This window comes from Microtus pennsylvanicus, chromosome 3, assembly GCF_037038515.1.
Source record: "Microtus pennsylvanicus isolate mMicPen1 chromosome 3, mMicPen1.hap1, whole genome shotgun sequence".
NCBI lineage: Eukaryota > Metazoa > Chordata > Mammalia > Rodentia > Cricetidae > Microtus > Microtus pennsylvanicus.
In genome coordinates this window covers 5,110,463-5,130,655 of record NC_134581.1, presented here as the reverse complement: position 1 = coordinate 5,130,655, position 20,193 = coordinate 5,110,463, and the positions used below count along the sequence as shown (strand labels likewise).

At 40.0% G+C, this 20,193-nt stretch overlaps 1 protein-coding gene across 2 annotated transcripts in view; it reads right to left on the bottom strand.

Annotated features, from left to right (window-relative positions):
* Positions 1–3,825: 3,825 nt before the first annotated feature.
* The window catches only part of Oxsr1 (oxidative stress responsive kinase 1), a 95,248-nt gene continuing 78,880 nt past the window's right edge, over positions 3,826–20,193 (bottom strand). For both annotated transcript variants that reach the window (XM_075964188.1, XM_075964187.1), the window contains exons 12-18: positions 18,124–18,159; positions 12,308–12,454; positions 11,142–11,206; positions 9,686–9,738; positions 7,968–8,036; positions 7,008–7,072; positions 3,826–6,649 (exon numbers count right to left, since the gene is read on the bottom strand). In XM_075964188.1, coding sequence (XP_075820303.1) covers positions 6,575–6,649; positions 7,008–7,072; positions 7,968–8,036; positions 9,686–9,738; positions 11,142–11,206; positions 12,308–12,454; positions 18,124–18,159 — 510 coding nt within the window. In that variant the 3' untranslated portion in view covers positions 3,826–6,574. The remainder of the gene's footprint in view (positions 6,650–7,007; positions 7,073–7,967; positions 8,037–9,685; positions 9,739–11,141; positions 11,207–12,307; positions 12,455–18,123; positions 18,160–20,193) is intronic.

The following is a 20,193-nucleotide window of genomic DNA, read 5'->3' as shown; positions in this document are numbered from 1 at the left end:
AAGCAATCTAAGAGGACGACCTCCCCTCTCCCAACAGAGTTTGCCCACAGGGTTAGGGACATCTTTTAGTGGTTGGTTTAGGGTTGAGGGGATGGGGAGATATTGTATGGATTTAGGGGTATATTCTTAAAAAAAAAAGAGGGGGATTAACTGGATTGATGGGATGATTGGTATTTGTGACTTACTGTTTTTAGAAAATTATGTTGGTACTGTTTCTTGTATATTGATATATTGAATATTGAATGTGAGTGTTCCTACCTCTATTTTGGTACAAGAGTATGCTTATATTGTATGGATACATCTATCATATCACAATGTACATTTCTACCTCTGGTACTATTTATGTAATAACATTGTTTACATTTGATAAGTAATGACATTGTTTACAGGTGAAGATCATTGTCTTCATACATTACACAATTGTTTATTCTCTTAGTTTTCAAATTAGATAGGTATTGAGAATTATATGTTTGTCATATTATTTTTAGGTTAATCAGGTCTTTTAGATACATAGAGATTATTTTCAGTATAGATAGTATAATCTTCAGCCTCTTTGAAGAGCTGTAGAAAATGGCCTTTAATCTAACCTAGAATTCTGTGCCATCGAGACACAATTTACTCCTGGCAACACCACTCTACTCCCGAAAGAACGTTGAGCAACAAAGACACTCCACTGGGAGCTTGTCTTCTTGGCAGAACTGGCCTTTGGGTTAAGAAAAACCCATACCTCAACTACTGACTAAGATATAAAACAGGATTGTCTTATCTTGCCAAGACAGGGTAGGATAATCCTAAGAAAGTTCCTTGCATTTGAGAATGGTATGTCAGTTATGTTAGGCCTTAGCCAAAGTTGGTTGACTCAACATTGCAAACGAGATTTTGGGTGATTGCCCAGGCAGTCAGTTGTCTCTGTCATTTGTTGCACATTTTGGATATCTCTCATTTGTTAAGTAATATTTATTCCCTTCTCAGATCTTTGATGGAGTTGAAGATTATTTAATTGTAGTTACTCTCTAGCAAAACTTTTGTTTTCAATATTGTTTGTTATATTTATCATTTGTTATTATTGTTTATAGCTATATTTGGTTTAGTTGTGTCTTATTTAGACAAAAGGGGGAGATGTAGGGTTAAGACAGCCCCCTTTAGAGGGCGGGGTTTGCCTCGGGCGAATGCCTGTCAATAAATGGGTGCGCAGAGAGGCGGCTCGCTCTCTTTTCCTCCCTACCTGTACTACGCTGGAACTTTGGTTCTGTAAGTTTATCATTAAAGTGGTAAATATTCTTTGATATCTGCATTGCATTTATTTTGCGCGGGTACACACAGAGAAATACAGTCTCAAATAAATAAACACATGCATACATAAAAATTTAAATTAAAAAGAAGTGGGGGAGCTGACAGCGACAGGGAACGGCCATTTGGAAAACACTGAAGTAACATCCGTTAGGCAAGAGTCAACCAGGAATGCCAGACAAAGTATAAAAGTATTTATAGTCACAAGCTTTATACCCCCACAAAATATTAACTACAAAAAGAAAAGCAGTAACTTTATAGTGGAGAACCATAACAGAACTTCTGAAGCAAAGGATCAGTCAACATAATCAGCAGAGACGTGCTTACATTATGTTCCCCAGGGCTTCACAGTAAGAAGAGCTTGATATCAGCTCTAGGTTTTCTTCGCCTGAAAGTGTACAACTGAGACTTCATCCTGAGAAGATACAGAAAAGCTCAAGTTGAGAGACATTGTGCAAAGTAGCTACCCATTACTTTGGTATAAGTGTTAAAGCCAAAGGAAACAAAGATCAAGTTGTACCAGGCCAGAGATCAAGGAAATGTGATAGCTGAAGACAATACGGGATTGTGGACTGAGTCCAGAAAGGCACAATACTGGAGGGAAAGAAGTTTCCTCTCGGTCATAGATTAGTCAACTGCGTACTATCAAGGCTAATTCCTGGCTTTGATAATGTGTATAATTATGTGAGATATTTCCATTTAGAGAAGCCACAGGCAGATACAGGCAAACTTTCAGTGCTGTTTATTTGCAAATATGTCTGTAATTCTGAGCTTACTTCAAAATAATACCTGAATAGCCATGTCTCTAGAACACACAGAAAGCTAGCTGGCATATAAGAAGATGTTCAACAGCACATTTATTAGGAACTGCAAATTAAGGTAAGGACTACTGTATACCTAACAGAATAGCCACATTCATGCCGAGGGTAGAGCAACAGGAATGTAAAAACAGGCCAGTTATTTTGAACAACAGTTGAGCAATTTACTTCAAAATTAAACATACTCTTAAGACCCAGCAATTATGCTCATTGGCCTTTTGTCAAATGGGCTGAAAGCTCACATCCACACAGAACCCTGAGCAAAGATGATTTCAGCAGCTAATGTTCTTAACTGTCCAAACTTAGAAGCACAAATGATGTCCTTCAGTAAGTGGGTGGTAAGCTGTGGTAGACACTAAATTAAGCATAAAAAAAATTAATTATAAAAGAAATGAAAGAACTTTAGATGATATAACTAAAGCAAAAGAAGTCGATCTGAACACACTACGTACTGTGTCATGCTAACTATACAAAGACCAATGGGTCATGCGGGGATGCAAATCAGTGGAAGACTGTCCAGCATGCATGAAGTGCTAGGTTCAACCCCTTCATTAGTAGCAGGAAAGGAACAAAAAACAATCCACCAACAACAAAAACATTTGTTCCCAAGGGTCAGTGGGGAAAGAGATGAACAGGCTAGGCAGAATGTTTAGGGCCAGAAGACTATTCTATATAAAGTTGGTTCTATCACTATACATTTGTCAAAACCACAGACCACACAACACCAAGAATAAATCTTATTGTAAATTATGGGTTAAGGGTGATAACGCACATATGTAGTTTATTAACTGTATCAAAAGCATTATGCCAATGTGGAATATAAGAGGCAGAGAAAGGCTGTTCAGGTGTGTAGGAAACACACTCTACTCAATTTTGCTGTGAAACTCTAACCATCCTAAAACCGGAAAATTGAAGACTCCTTTAAAACCCAGCATGGGACAGATGACCTGACCCAAAGGACAAGGCAGAACTAAATGTCCAAGCTGGGACACTCGCATCTGTTAGGACAGGTAAGCAGAAGTTCACCTTAGCCTGGTCCTGACATAAGCCCTTGCACGAACATGGTTGTATTTGAGAACCTGGCCCATACTCCATTTACAACACTCACAGTTCACTTCTTTACGTTGCTGATCTCTTAAGTAAGCCTTCCTCAGCATCAAGCTCCACAGCTCTCTCACAGAAATGCCTGGACCTACAGCAGTCCTGTCACAGATTTCGGCGACTTCCATGGGGAAGGATAACGATCAGATAAGCATGCAAAGAACAGGTGGATGACAAGACATTGAGGGGCCTGGAACCTTCCACAAAGCCACACCATTTCAGTAGCTAAGCACCATAGGAACAAGCTCTGCACAGCTATACACGTTCTGAAAGGAACCCCAATGGCTAGAATCTGGTGTCCTTCCCTGTCTAAAATCAAAGATTCAGGAAAAAAAAATCAAGACATAAAAGAGATGATTAAAAACCCATCATGTCCAGTTCCTTGGGCACTCTTCATTCTTCCCATTTGGGGAATATGTTTCCACAACTTCAGCACAACAGTTTTAAGCTGCTCTACTTTTTTAAAAAAATTGTATGTTAGTATGCTCACCTTACTGTCTATATGCATCCTGGCTCCACGCCACTCCCATAAAAATGAAAAGCAGTGATTTCATGCCCTTGATCCCCAGAGCTCATTGCCAGCAACCATTAAAAAAAAAAAGCATTCACACATAAGTAGGGACAATTTATTCTTTTATCTTTATTGATTAAAAATGAAGGAAACATGCAGTAAAATACAAAGTCAAGAGAAGAGGGGGAGGTAATATTTTACACCTTCCATCATGTAGCATATGTCATAAGGAGGAACTTACATTTACTGGTACATCATTATTCTATCCTCCAAATTATTTAACAGTCTCAACTGGCTCTAAGATTTGGTTCGCAAAAAGAAAAAAAAAAGCAAAGAACAACAACAACAAAAAAAAAACCCAATTCCTTTAATCATTTAGAAAGACCATACATTTCACAAACAGCATTGGCACATACTACCTTGTGCTATAGTTAGTCCCTGCTCTAGGGACAAGGGTATCTTGAGGACCTAGTGACAGAGGTCCCCTGAAGCACTGCTCCTGGGAAGGAGAGAGACGGCTCCCCGGTTCCACGCTGTCCCACCTCGGCAGTTTCCATTGACTGGTATCTCACATCACTGTAAGCCAGCAGAGGGATTCACCACACATCATGCAGAAGTAACACTGTCCTGGGTCTTGGTGCCTACTTCCTAATTTCCAGAAAAGCCAAGAATGAACTGAACGAGAAAGCCCAGGCCACTTTTACTGTCATGCCTGCCTCCCACAACAGGGCAACGGTGAAGATGGTCTGGAGAGCGTCAACAGGAGAGGGCAGTTGCTTACTTCCAGTCTGGCATTGGATGGCCTCCAAGTCAAAAGCTACACAGAGTGAAGTTACACCTTCCTTCTTGAGCTCTTAAGTGAATTAAGACAGGTTGCTGAAACCAAAACAGGTTCTACAGAAAGCCATAAGTCTTATACCAAAGATGACATTGTCTGTTTCCTATACCTAAACCCCATCTCCCTGTCCCGGCTTCCTCATAAACCTACCTCTATTAAGGACTGGGGGGAGGGAGAGAGGGAGAGAGTGGGGGGAGAGGGAGAGAAGGGGGGAGGAGAGAGAGGGAGAAAAAGGGGGGAGGACGGAGGGACAGAGGGAGAGAGAACAGGATTTTTCCAGCTAGCTGGTCATTCTTTGTTCCTACCTCCTGAATCAGCAGGTTCCTCCTTTTACCAATCACTCTGCTGGGACCTTGGACTCTGGCATCTCATCTGTTCTCCTAACTTCCTTCTCAAACCCATCTTCTCTTCCTCTCCAACATCCCTTTCCCAACATGCCTTTGCATTCATTAACAGGTGAAAAAGGTCCATGACTGAAACACAAGGCGACATGAGTCAGACACGGGGAAAGCTTTCAGCTGTGCTCCAAGGGAAAAACTTAGTAAGAGCTGCTTGCATGAGCGATGCTATGGTCTGACCCTCAGAACTAAGTGGGGCTGGGTGGGAACACATTAGGTACCTAATCTTGTTGATCAGAACAACAATGGCAGGTGCAAGGAATTCCACAAAAGGCAACTAACTACTCCCTTTCTAGGGCTCAAGGCCCATCTTCGTGTGTCTCTTTAAGGCCAGGCTGACTATCCCATTCTTATACAAAATTTGGTTAGCTTGGTAGGCTTATTAGCAATTAGACAAATGCTATTAAACAGTAGGAAAAAAAGAAAAACTAACCCCATTGATTATTCACATATTGCATTGAGTGTTTTTTTTTTAACTAAAGAATAATTTACATAATTTCTGTAGAAAATCAAATTAACACTGTGTACTCATAAAACCTAAAGGTCACGGCACGTGTGGTTTCATGTTCCATCTTGGGAATGAAGACCCCCTCCAAGGAGTCAGTGCAGGAGAGGAGCAGAAGGCAGGCCTCTAACCCAGGCTGAGTCTCCTTTATTGCTGTGAAAATCTCAGCTGTGTACACCCATTTCCTCATGACACAGAGGCCAAGCAAATATTTCTTCACAGGAGGATCAAGGATCAGTTTTTCTTCAGTTTAATTTTTTAAAAATTGAAAACACTTTCCCAATGCTATGACTTATGAGTTCCTTTTCTTGTTCAAAAACTGCCTCTGGCAAGATAAGAGTTACAAGTCATTGCTTGATGTTTTCTGCAAAAACAATCCACAGTTCCACTTTGAAGGAGCAGATGGCTGAAGTCTGACTGCTGTCAGATGTTTTGCACCAGCTGAAGTTAAGGCTAGCAACCCTTTCTGGAGGGAGCAATGAAGGGGGTGCCTGAGAACAGCTTCAGCAAAACACGCAGAGAGACACCATGAACACAACAGACAAGAGTTTAGGCTGCCTCCATATGAGGCTGTGCTTTTTCCTAACAAAGGTTGCTAGAATTCTCATCAGGTACAAAGAAAAAACACTAATTAAATTCTCTGGGCTCCAGCTGGAACAATCAACTTTTAATTGCTACTTCAGTGTTAAAGAGATATCCCAAGATGCTCAAATCCCGGCAGGTGTGGGAGAACAGGCAAGATGAGGATGCCCAATGCAGCTCTACTATCCACTTGGGCCATCGCTGTAGTAAGGCAAGAATGAATTGAGAGATTTCCATCCTGGGCCCTGAGGCACGCTGGCTGCTTCTCAGATGGAGGAAGAGAGGGGACATGAGCATCGTATCTACTAACAGAACTCTCTGAGGAGATGCTGGCCACTGGTAATCCAACTTTTCTTTTCTTAAGGGAAAAGGGGTGGGGAGGATGGCAAGAAGAACATAAATAAAAAACTCTAAAGCTCCAAGCCAGGAAGTTTGTTGCTGGGTTCTTTGGCAGTTGTAGGTCCAGGCCAACAGAAGCAACAGATATGCATGTGTGGCACCTCCTTAGGCTGACTCTTCCAGGACTGTAGTTTAGCTGATGCTGAGCTGGGCAAATCCTATTAGTTTGCCATCATCAGGAATATCTGAACCTTCAACACCGGATGCCTAAGAATCAAACAAAATGACAAGGTATGGCAATTTATAAATAAAATTTCAGGTAGCAATAAAAATTGATAAGGATTGCAGAAAGGAAGATAGTAGGTAAAAGGTCTCTGGGACATAGAGAATTACTTTCTTCAAGAAATGATAGGGGCGGTTGGGACAATTAGAGTCAAACAGCTTTATAATTTTCCTGGGAGAAGTTAAGAGATCTGGGTTGTAGGCTTCTGAGAGGGAGAAAGTGAGGCCACTGAAATTCAGCCCAGGGGTCTTGGAAAGAGTAAAAGGGAGATCAGCATTTTCTAAGTCCTGGCATTCAGGGACTAGAAGGGCTAGTCTGCAGAGGGGTAAGGGGGGTGAGTACCAGTTTGAAAGTGACAGATCGATTTGACTGAGGTTCTTCCACAATTTTCTGCAAATTAGCTGCCACTGTAATCATACAAACAAAGAAAATGAATGAGCAACTACATAAATACATTTTAAATAATATTTTAAAATCTTAAAATGGTGGTTAAGAATCTTCGATGTGCAATCAAAATGGAAGAAAAAGGCCAGTCATTATCCAAATCAAAGCTATTATTGAACTCCAGACTGAATAAATAAATTCTGAATCATTGTTAAATTAACTGTCTTTAACATGTATTAGCTACCCTTTTTCAGACAGTTTATTAAAAGGTATGCCTTATGTTAACAGACCAGAAAGTCTATGACTAGGAATCAACCAAGTATAGCCTGCGACCTGTTTTTGTTCTATCTATAAATCAGAATAATTTTCAAATGACAGACTGTAAAACCCAACTGGGAGACGTACAGCTGTCTGTCACTCTAGCACTGTGTTCCATGTCTGCTCAGGTTACAGAGCAAGACCCTGTACCCTGGACAATGAAAAACCACACAGCTATACAAAGCCTAAACTACCCATTAGTTAGTGTTTCATAGCAAAATGCTGGCAGCCCGACTATCCTAGCAACTGTGGCCTGTCTTCACTTTGTATTTCTAGGATTCAATCTCTATCCTCCTCACTTCTGTGTCCTACAAAGATTAGTTATGCCAACATATCAGAAATGAAGAACCATTAACTTACAAACTTGTGAGTTTCCTGTCATTTCTACAAGTGTCCCAGAGACATCTACTGCTCTCGGAGGTCTGACATAGGACAGGTTTTTGCTTTTCTGCTCTGGTATGGAACTGTTCTTGATACTGTAATTTTAGTGAAGCCAAGACTATCTCAAGAAGCATCAGAGCTGCTCACTGGAAGCTGGGTTTCTAGGTACCATGTATACAAGATGACTTGAGGGCTAAGGGCGGAAAATAATATGCTTACCTATTACTAAGTCCCTTCCATCGACCAGGCCAGCAGAAATGAGCTCCTGAGAGACACCCTCTGCTGTATCTGCAAGGACAAGGAATGTGCTGTACTTCTCATTTACACGTCACTGTAACTTTCTTTTCCTTTCTTTTGTTTGGTTTTGGTTTTGGTTTTTTGAGACAGGCTTTCTCTGTACCTTTGACTCTGTCCTGGAACTAGCTCTTATAGACCAGGCTGGCCTCAAACTCACAGAGATCCTCCTGTCTCTACCTTCCAAGTGCTAGGATTAAAGGCGTGCGCCACCAGTGCCCAGCGTCACTGTAACTCTCATGGGTCAGCACTAGCTACTAAATCTGCAGAATAAAAAAGGCAGGTGGGGGCTGTCCTTGACTCTCAAGTGAGAATTTACATAGGTTTGGCTAGGAAGCAGAATCCATATGAACATGGCAAATATCAACTCATGGAAGAGATGAATTTCTAAACTGTATAATGTAGAGCTCACACCCATATCAGAAAAGCACCTACAGTGATGACCAAACATCCTATGCTGAATATAACTCTGGACTTGAGCTTCAGAGTTTTCAGACATAAAATTCGGTGTCAGCAATATGGAAATTTATTCTCAAAACTTAAGAAAATACTTTAGAATCTTTTCTGATAATCATAAAAGTTTATTAAAATTATTATCAGTATTCTGGCCATTTGTTTTCTTACCTGCTCATGCAAGGCAATACAATATAAGTGATAGGTATAACCAAAAACCAAGTAGATAAAAGCAAAGTATCTCAATGTAATTTCATCTTTAGGCTGGGCATGCTGGCGTGAACCTTTAATCACATCGCCCTGGAGGCAGAAGGAGGCAGATCTCTATGAATTCAAGGATACACTACACAATGAGGCCCTGTCTTAAATACGCAAACAAACCAACCAAATTCATCTTTAACTGATGAGATATTAAAATCTCGCTGAGGAACAAGAGAACCAATGCAGAATCAGTGTACAAATTTATACAATGACTAACAATTAAAATTCCTAGAACTATCTCTAAAACGTTAACACACACCCTCTATGTACTTGCACTCATTCTCCTTAAAGGAGGAACATTAACTGTAGAATCTAGCAATAGACATTTGCTGTCTGCTCCTCAACTCAGAAGCCTGAGTTAACAAGTCAAGAAAACAGAAGGCATGTTGCAGAGTGGAGTTCAGTCAGAAACATTATTGTGACAAGGTTCAGTTTCTGCATGGGGAAAGAGAGCCTGGAGCATGTCTCTTGTTCACTATCAGAGAGAAGAAGCATCAACAATGATAAGAAGAAGGACTCTGGACTCTCAAAGAAATTAAACTAAATGAACCTCCACGCCTCTTTCTAGCGATGAACAAGTTATTCTGCCTTCTTTTAACCCTGGAGTTCATCCTCTGTTAAATGGGAATCATTTTTCCTTAGGTGGCCGTCTTAAGAACTGAATAAAATAATGTTAAGGCCATGCATGACCAACAGTGATATTAACTAGTGGGTTTACATTCATTACTACACATCTTATTACAGTCAGTTTTCACGTGAAAGAACTAGTAAACCCATGGAGTTTTTCTTCATGCATATTTCCCAAAACCTAAACCAGAAAAATTTACCATCATTTAAAAGCAAATATAAATGACAAAACTTTAGACCTAACTAGGTAGCAAATTATTAGTCATTGTAGTTCTTGACCATTTTTATTTAATAATACTCACCTCTCCCAGGAGTGAATTCAAATCGAATATCATTTAGTTCTTTTTTGGAATTTCTATGAAAGAAAACAGAATAAAGAAAATAAGAATTTCTGGATTTATGCAGAATTTATTATAGTCTGCCAATATATATGTGTGTGTGTATACATGTATGCGTATATATGTATGTACTGTGAGAGCCAAAGTTACATTTTAAGTTTTAATTAATATGCCTAAGCAATCCATGAAACAAAAATGCCTCTGAGCTGTAGGCCTTTTCCCAAAGACCAATAGTTCCTGAAATGCTGGAGGGATGTGGACAGAAACTATGTCAGGATATACCCTTGCCCCTGATTGGATATAAGTGAGAGGTATGAAGGCAGGAAGTATGTTAGAATATATGCTTGCATGTGATTGGAACTCACCTCATGGGAAATGCAGTGAATTATGGGTTTTGTCTTTTTAAGCCCCTGCAAAATGTGACTTGGGGCCATTTTCTGGGAAATCAGAGATGGACCGGGCCAGAGAGTCCCTCAACCTGGTCAGTATTTAATTAAAGCTTGTTTCAAATTTGACTCTAAATGCAGTAGTGGTCTTATTCTCCACCAGCGGGATTAATGGTATGTGTCTTTATATGCAAGCATGTATATGTATGGATATATATATATAGTATGTATTTATATGTGAATGTATATGTATATACAGAAAGATTATTCTGTTCCCATAGATCATACACTTTGCCCTGATTAGCTAACACTTAGCAGTATCATCAAATTACCTTCTATACCTTTGAATTTATTACCCGCCTACTGATGAATAGAAGAATCTCTTATCTGAGGAAACTCATGCCCATTCCGGTCCTTATTCCCCACTAAGATAATGCTATGGTCTGAATTAGACCCATAAAGATATTGTGTTGAAACATTAATCCCTAATGCAGTATTGAGAGGCTATAGGCTAATTTAAGGATAGATAGTTAGGTTTTTGTTTGTTTGGTTTGGTTTGTTCAAGACAGGGTTTCTTTGTATAGCTTTGGAACCTTTCCAGGAACTCCCACTCTGTAGACCAGGTTGGTCCCGAACTCACAGAGATCTGCCTGCCTCTGCCTCCTGAGTGCTGGGATTAAAGGCGTGCGCATTTGCTCGGCTCAGAGATAGTTTTTAAATAGGACCTGAGATGGTCAGGATTTGAACAGGCAGAGAGGGCAGGGGAAGGGGAAGGAATTGGGGCCATCCTAGAAGCAGTTAATATGACTCAGAAACTCATGCAACTGGTGAAACACAGATGTTAACATTCAATGTGCTGAGAACCGAAACTATCCAGGCTCCCTAGAAATCCTAGTTAAGGTAGAGAAATCAACACAATGTCTAATGGTACACATGACACATCTCTGTTGGAAGCACAATCCTATGCAGTTACTCTTAGTCCCAACTATTACAGCATCTACAGAGTACTCAGAAAGCAGCAAGTGCCTACTGACCTTAATCTCAGCACAAGACTGATAGGGACCTTGGTCTCCTGGGAGCGGTCTCCTGAAGACTGAGCCTGAAATGCATTGACAAAATAAAGTCACTGACAGGAATATAAGCAAAGGGTCATCTATGACAGACACTAACTTTCTCTCTAGCCCAAATCCTTCTAGTCCCTAAGACATCCCCTGCTGTGGGAGGGCATCAACTCCAAAGGAGCAATAAAAGGCAACTGTCAGCCATGTCAAACACAATCAGAAAGTTATTCCCAAGGAAAAGCCTAAACTAGCTGCCCCCCAAGACTCAATTTAACCCAAGTCCCAGGGGTTTTGTGAATAAAGAAAATTTTCTGAAAACCTTATACTACCCTTTGCTTGCTGGAGGACATACACTCTGTGTATGAAATTAACCCAATCTTTCTGTCAGTTTTCCTAAGACACCCGTATTTTCCCCACATGACAGACAAAGGAAGGGCAGTTCTCAGAGCAGTGGTCTCCAGAGACTGCCCATGAGATGGTGATATACTCAAGCACAAAAGGGAACATCAGAATTCCCATGTCTTTTCTCACCTAGCATGGGGGGGGGGGGCGATTCTAATAATTAATAAAGGAACTGACACTGAAACTCTTACTTCAGCCAAGTGGCAATAAGACTCCATGATACAGAGTATCAGAAGTTTCCAGAGAGGAGCCATAATTACATAGCATACAGGGATTCCCAGTGAAGCTGCTATCACCCAAACACTTCTGCTATACTGCAATTTAAGAACAACTCTGTGTACTTAATTAAATTTTTACCAATTTTAACAAAATCAACTCACAAAATAGACAAATACCTTAAATAGAATAATTCTGAAAACAGAGTCTGAAAAAGAAGTATTAATGAGTGTAAGTGAACAAAAAGGAAAGATGGCTAACTCTCAAAGATCATCAATGAAGAACAGACAATATTAGCCAAATTTTTATACTTTGTATGTTTTCATGATTAACTTATTTTGCTGCTTAAAAACCTGTGTAATTCTTATAGAATTCTTCTATCTGTACCTGTAAAACTATTAAGACAGAATTCTCCCTTGTTCTAAACCAAAATAACAACCTCAGAGTTCACAGGCAGCACTGATTCTTTTTTTTTCATCTGCCCACAAAGTGACAGACCATGAACGTACACCCCAGTATACCTGTGCTGTTTTTGCTGGCTCTGCTGGGGGCAGGAGAGAGACTTGATCAGGCTGTGTAGGCATCTGGCTAGCTGGCTGAGGTAGATGAGCAGAAATCTGTTCTGGAACTTGGAGTAAAGTACCCATGGGATCAGCTGCTGAGAAGAGCTGTGGCAAACACAGGCAGGACTGTTAAGTAGCAGAAAGTGGTCTACAACATCTGGCTGGGCTCACAGACCCACACCACACAGAGTCCTGTCTTCACACTGACTTACTACCATGTCTTTGCACCTTGTACTACATACAAGTCAGTATTGCTAAGCATTCTAAAATCTTTTTGGTTTGGGGTTTTTAGAAGAGGGTGTTTTATTGCTTTATTAAACAGGCTGGTCTGGAATTTGCTAAGGTCAAAGCTTCCCAACGCTGGAATTATAGATGTGTGCCATCACACCTGGTCTAGCAATGGTCTGAAATATAACAGTAAAGCCTTTAGAAGATGAACCCTGTGGGAAGAGAGTGGGCTGTCTTAACGACAGTCTAGACTCTCTAGCTACGCCATCTCTTCTGCACGTTTCTACGTCTTGCAATCTGTCATGTCATGGTACAGTCTGAGCCTCACAAGAGGCCAAGCAGAGGCAGCCACCACAACTATAAAATTGTGATCCTAGCGAAGAAAAGAAAAAATAAGAGAAAAAACAACATCTTCCAGAAACAGTGCTGGGAAAGCTGGATCCCCATGTACAGAAGAATGAAATGTGACCTGTATCTATCTCCCTGCACAAAAATTAGATGCAAGTGGATCAAAGACCTCGATTAAAAACCTGAAACATGGTTGGGCAGTGGTGGCACATGTCTTTAATCCCAGCACTCGGGAGGCAGAGGCAGGTGGATCTCAGTGAGTTCGAGGCCAGCCTGGTCTACAAGAGCTAGTTCTAGGACAGGCTCCAAAGCTACAGAGAAACCCTGTCTTGAAAAACAAAAAACAAAAAAAACAAAAACAAAAAACCAAACCAAACAAACAAAAAACCTGAAACACTAAAATTTCAAGAAGAAAATACAGGCCATACGCTATAAGAATTTTATGAACAAGACTCCATTTGCCCAGGAAGCAAAGCCAACAGCTGACAACTAAGAACTATAACTTTTGTACAGCTGAGGACACAATCAACCATGTGAAGAAGTCCACAGAATGGGACTCTTTGACAGCTATATAATTGACAGAGGATTAATAACCACAAATATACAACTCAAAAGACAAAGAATCAAGGAAACAAACGACCCAATTTAAAAAAGTAGTCTAAGGATCTAAATTGAGAACTTTCAACAGAAGAAATAAAAATGGCCTAAAAACACCTCAAAATGTGTTCACCATCCTAAGCAATTAGAAAAGCACAAATTAAAACACCCCAGCCAGAATGGCTTAGATCAACAAAACAACTGATAGGAAACATTGGCAAGGTCATGGAAAATGGTTGGTAGGAAACTAAAAGTAAATAAATCATGATTCAGCCATGCCACTCCTGAGATATGTCCGAGGGACTTGATAACCTACCCCACAGACACACAGAATGAAATGTGACCTGTATCTATCTCCCTGCACAAAAATTAGATGCAAGTGGATCAAAGACCTCGATTAAAAACCTGAAACACGGCTGGGCGGTGGTGGCACATGTCTTTAATCCCAGCACTCATGAGGGAAAGGCAGTGTTCATGGCTGCTCTATTCACAATAGCCAGGAAATGAAAACAACTTACATGCACTGCAACAGATGAAAGGACAATAAAAATATGGATCATATACACCACAGGGAACTTATTCAGTTGTAAAGAAAATGAAATCATGAACTTCGGAGGTAAAAGGAGAGACCTAAAAAAGATTATACTGAGGAAAGCCAGACCCAGAAAAACAAATGCTTCATGTTCTCTCATCTGAGGATCCTAGCTCCAAATCCTCAGATAAGTATACAACACTGAATAACCACAGAAGCAAAGAGAGGACCACAGATGTGGGCAGGGGAAAGGAACAGCAGGAAACAGGTGCTAGGAAGTAGGAAAGGTACTAGCAGGGAGGGGTTCCCACTGAGAAAGGAAAAGGAAGAGTAATAAAGAAGAAGGAAGGACAAAAGAGAAAAACACCAGGGCTGTTTGACAAGGCCTCAAGGAATATTACTTTATATTTACCTAATATTATACACAACATATATCAAAGGAAGGAGGCCAAGGCAAAACAGGCTACACAATGAGATCTTGTCTGAGGGGCAGAGGAGGATAGAAAGCTTTGTAACTAACAGATTTGCTTCAATCTGTATGCTTCAAATATTTAATACATTTTAAGTAGGTAATCTAGAGGGAAAACAGATCTTGACTATCAAGTAAGCTAAACATTTTAAATTAGCAACTGGGAAAAATATAAATATAGCAGACAATTTTAATACTGAAAGAAAAGTCAACAGACAATGTAGAGGCCTACTTTTGACAGAAAATAATTGATAAATAGGTAGGCAAACAGACAGACATATACACATACATATTCATTCTTTCTCTCTCTCTCTCTCTCTCTCTCTCTCTCTCTCTCTCTCTCTCTCTCTCTCTCTCTCTCTCTCTCTCTCTCTCTAACATTGCATGTAAGTAAAATCAAGGAAATGGGCTGGAGAGATGACCCAGTGTTTGATAAGAAGGCTTGGTCCTCTTACAGAGGACCAGAGTTCTCAGTACCCACATCAGACAGGTAACACCTGCCTGTAACGTCAGTCCAAGGGATCTGATGCCATTCCCTGCCTTCAGTGAGCACCCACACACATGTGCCCCTACACACACAAAGATAGATAGATAGATAGATAGACAGATAGATAGATAGATAGATAGATAGATACATACATACATACATACATACATACATACATACATACATACATACATACAAAAATTAAAATTAAAGAACAAAACAAAACAAGGAGACCAGAAATGAAACTTTTATGCTCATTAATTGAATGGTAAAAAGCTAGCATTGGTTTTAGATTTTGACAGAAAATTGGTGTGGGAGGTCCTTCTGTATTTGTGTTGCTTTCTTTGGTTGAATAAAGAAACTGCCTTGGCCTTGATAGGACAGAACTCAGGTAGGCGGGGAAGACAGAACAGAATTCTGGGTAGAAGAGCAGAGTCAGGCAAAGGCCTTGGCTCTCCTGCCAGAGACGGACATAGGTTAGAATCTTGCCAGTAAACCACAATCACGTGGTGATACACAGATTTAATAGAAATGGGTTAATCAAGATGTGAGAGTTAGCCAATAAGAGGCTAGAGATAATGGGCCAGGCAGTAATTAATACAACTTCTGTGTGATTATTTTGGGGGTTAAGCTAGCTGGGCAGGATGGAACAAGGAGCACCCGCTTCTTACAACAGAAAATAGAGCTTAAATTTTAGTTCCGAATAAGTTCATGTAACTATCAGTAGAATTTCAAAGTCAGCTTCCACATTATATGCAGATATGACTATTTAACTATAAAGACCAAAAGGACAGAGAAAAACAAAGAAGAAATAGGTCTGCAGCCCAACCTCGTATGCACAGAGCCCTAGGTTTGAATACTAATAATACATAAAATCAAACACGGTGGAACAAGCCTATAATGCTCTCCCTGAAGAGGTCAGCCATGGCTTCTTAGTGAGTTAGAAGCCACACTGGGCTATATGAGATCCTGTCACCAAAACAAAGCAGGAATCATTAAGGTAATATGAAAAAAAAACCTGAAATCTCATTACACTGTTGGTAGTAATTTTTTTAAAAATGGTGGCACTACAGAAAAGAATACAGCTATTTATCACAAACCTAAACAGCACAGTGTCACAGACTTGTAATCCTAGTGCTTAGGATGCTGAGGCAGTAGGACTGTGAGTTTGAAGCAGGCCTGAATTACAAGGTAATACCTTGCCTCAAACCAAACAAGTTGAAAATATAAACAGAATTACTAAAATTCAGCAATTCCACTTTTAGCTGTATGGTTCAGAGAACTAAGAACAGCTATTACACACTCACGTTCGTTGCAGCATTTTCTCCAATTGCCAAAAGACAGCAGCACTTCAACTGTAGTTTGGCAGATGAACAAAGAAAATATACTACACCTACATATCATGTATGTAGGCTTAAAAATCAGGAAGACATTCTGAGATGCTACAACATGGACAAACCTTAAAGATACTGTGCGAGAAAAGAACAAATATTATGACTCCACTAACACGAAATATGTAGAACAATCAAGTTCATAGAGAAAAAAATATAAAAGACATTGTCAGGAGCTAGAGGTGAGAGAAAATTTAATGAATAGAGTTTTAGCATGAAAAGGTAAAAAGTTCTTAGGACAGATGTGGCAAAGGTTGCAATGAAGAAAGAATGTACTCAATGTCACCAACTGAAAATGACTGTAACTAAATTAAAAAAAATGTAAACAGCATGAAAACATGGGTATAGAAGAACTCACATGGAGATGCTTTTGAGGAAAGAAAATGAGAAGACTAAACAGAAAAACTCGGGATAATCTGTAAAATATATTCTCATTTAATTTTTGAGAAGCTAATCAATGCAAGTTAAATCAGAAGCAACAGCTCCAAACTTTCAGTAGCTGAAAGCAATTAAAGGTGTTTCTTCTATCCAGTTCAAGTCTACCTGAGCAGCACAAGCTATTAAGCGTGGTATCACTGTTACACAGAAATACAGTTAATAGTGGCAGGGGTTAAAAATAAGGACCTACAGAGTGACCCCTCCTTCTGCTTTGTAAGAGGGTAGGTGCAGGACAGGTCTCATGTGTTCCAGGCTAGCTGTGGACACATAATGTGGCCAAGAATAACCTTGAACTTTTTTGTTGTTGTGTTCAAGACAGGATTTCTCTGTGTAACAGTCCATATGACCCGGAACATTCTCTATAGACCAGGTTGGCCTTGAACTCACAGAGATCCACCTACTTCTGCCTCCTGAGTGCTGGGGTTAAAGGCATATGCTACCACCACCTGGTTGATCTTGAATTTCTCACTCTCCTACCTGCTAAGAACTGGGATCCACACCAAGTTTTATGTTGCACCTTGATGGACCCCAAGGCTTCAGGTATGCTAGGGAAGCAATCTACCAACAAAGTCGTAACCTCAGAGCCCTGCTAACTTTCCACTGGCCAAAAGAACTAACAGGGACGCACATAATCTCAGGTCCGGGATGAAGAGCAATGAGGAATAGGAATAGGCAGCAGATACTAGTCTGCTGGTAATTAAGATACACACTATAGTTCTGTAAACATAAGTCATGTACTCAGTAGTGCATGGAATCTGTATACTGTGCACACAAATTAAGAGCAAATGTATGTTTTTAAATCACATACTGTACCCAAAATTGAAGGTGCTACCAGAAGGAAGAGTATATACAACAGAACAGACCCATGAAATTACTTCTTTCAGATAGTAAGATAGAAAAGTCCACTTTACAGAACGCTGTTGGACTGAATTTCCTATCACACTGGTACAATTAAGTACAAAAAGCAAAAAACAAAACAAACCCCAGGGTTTTCTTGCTTTAAAAAAAAATCAAATGCAAGGACAACAATATGACAAGTTCCTAGACATATCGAAGCAAAACAACTGCCTTCCACTTCAAACAGTTCAAGCCTAAAAAAACAGTTCAGCAAGCAAGAAACAGTCTGAGCTTTAAGCAACAGCAGATCTGGCTGCTATAATACCTCATTAACAATTAATTAAGCACAAAGCAATACACAGAGACAAAGACAGATGGAACGAACTTAACATTAAAACCAAAATAAAAAGTCTGTTTTAACAAGGATGTGACATCCCCATTACTTACCTCAGAGTTTGACGGTGAGTCCTTCACCCGAGGAGACTGAAAGACAAAGGAGAAGACTTGTTAACAAGCTCCAAACTGAGTTATCTGCAGTCAGGTTCAAGAAACTGCAAATAACACTAATTATCGGTCGGCCATTCCATCCTGACCCACAAATTGACTCAAGGCCAAATTTTTTGAAAGAAAGAAAGCTGTTTGATATTAGTTTTTGTTCAAGCAGCCCATAATGAACACATCAATATACTTGCTGTATTATACAAGTTAACAGTTTATGGAAGGCATGGGGGGGGGGGGCTCATGCATATAATCCCAGCACTCAGGAGGCAGAGGCAGGATCTCTGTGAGTTCCAAGACAACCAGGGATACACAGTTGAGACATACACCCCCCTACACACCCACTACAGCACTGGTCTGAAGCAAAATGGATGGAATACAACTGAGCCAAACAAAAAGAAAATTTAACAAGAACAGTTTTATAAGCAAACATCCATCCAGTGTATGTTCTCAAGTAGTAAAGATCATACTCAAAAGCAAGTTTCTTTCCATTAATCATAAATATATGACTAATGTCTATGTTAATGACTACATTAACAAACATAATCATAAACATACTATATACCTACGATCATAGGCCAAATCTAACAATCCTTTAGGCTAGTTATTTGACATATTTTCAAAGTCCTATTACAAATTTTCTTGTACATCTATATTCACAGCTATTATCCAGCTACATGTTTATTAACAGAAAACTGGTCAAAATAAATGTGGTAAATATACAATGGAATTTTATTCAGTCACAAAAAATACAAAAGCATGACATCTGTAGAAAAATGAGTGAAACTGGGAATCACTATGTAAGCAGACAAAGACAAATACATCATATGTGGTGCCTGGATTTAAACTTTCCTTTGTGTCTGCATGCTCAGTTAGTCTGCAAAGAGAGCTGCGAGAGCTGAAGATCTCATACAGGGCATGGGGAGAAAACAATGAATGCACCTACAGGAGAACTGAACAGGGAGGAGAGAAGGGAGGAAAGAAACCAGCAAGACAGGAGCTGGAAACAGGAAGGGGAATGGAGGGAGGACAAGAGTATTATCAAAACAATAAGAACAAAGCTGGGTGTGGTGGCACACACGCCTGTTAATCCCAGCGTTCGGGACCAGCCTTGTCTACAGAGTGAGTTCCAGGACAGGCTCCAAAGCTACAGAGAAACCCTGTCTCGAAAAACAAAAGAAACAGAAAGAAAAACAATAAGAACAAATAAACAGGAATGCCACAAAGAAACTCATTACTTCGTATACTAATTTTTAAATTACTTTTTAAAAATTCTCTAAATAAACAAACATAAAAACAAAAAACTAAAACTAGAACTATCAATAGCCCAGACCTACCACACCTGTACACGTGCATGATGGAATTTAAGCCAGACACACAGATACATGTATGCTTCCAGAGTTAAAGCTGTGGTACTTAAAATAGCCAAGACACAGAATGTTGGGGACTGCAGACCACCAGACCCTGAATTTCTTATAAACAACTTATTTTCCTCCGCTCTGAGCAGCCTGCAGCTGCTCGGAACAGGAGACCCTGATGGCAGGGAAGTGGGTTCTGATGAGTCTGCAGCTGAAAGATCCTGAGAGCTGGGGCGTGGCCACAGCCCTATATAAGCTGCCCCTGAGCACAAAAGAACCACTTCATTTTCAGGAAATGGATGAAACTGCAGATACTGTTAATAAGCAAGACTCAGACAAATACATGACATTTATATGCTTTCTGTTATATGAAGACAAATACATATGACATGTATATGATCACACTTTCTGTTACATGAAGAATCCAGGTTGGAAGGGAGGAGATGGGGGGAGAAAACTAGAAGAGGGACACACATTACAGAGCGCAAGGAAGCAGATCAAGAGAAGTGGACCACATGTGACATGAACACAGGAGAAACTTCTGGAAGAAGATGATGGAGGACGACAGCAAGGAAGATAAGAACAAAATTTACTGGTAGATACATAGAAAGCACCACTAGAAACCTATTACAAGTTCACTCAAGTTTTCTAACTACAAAAT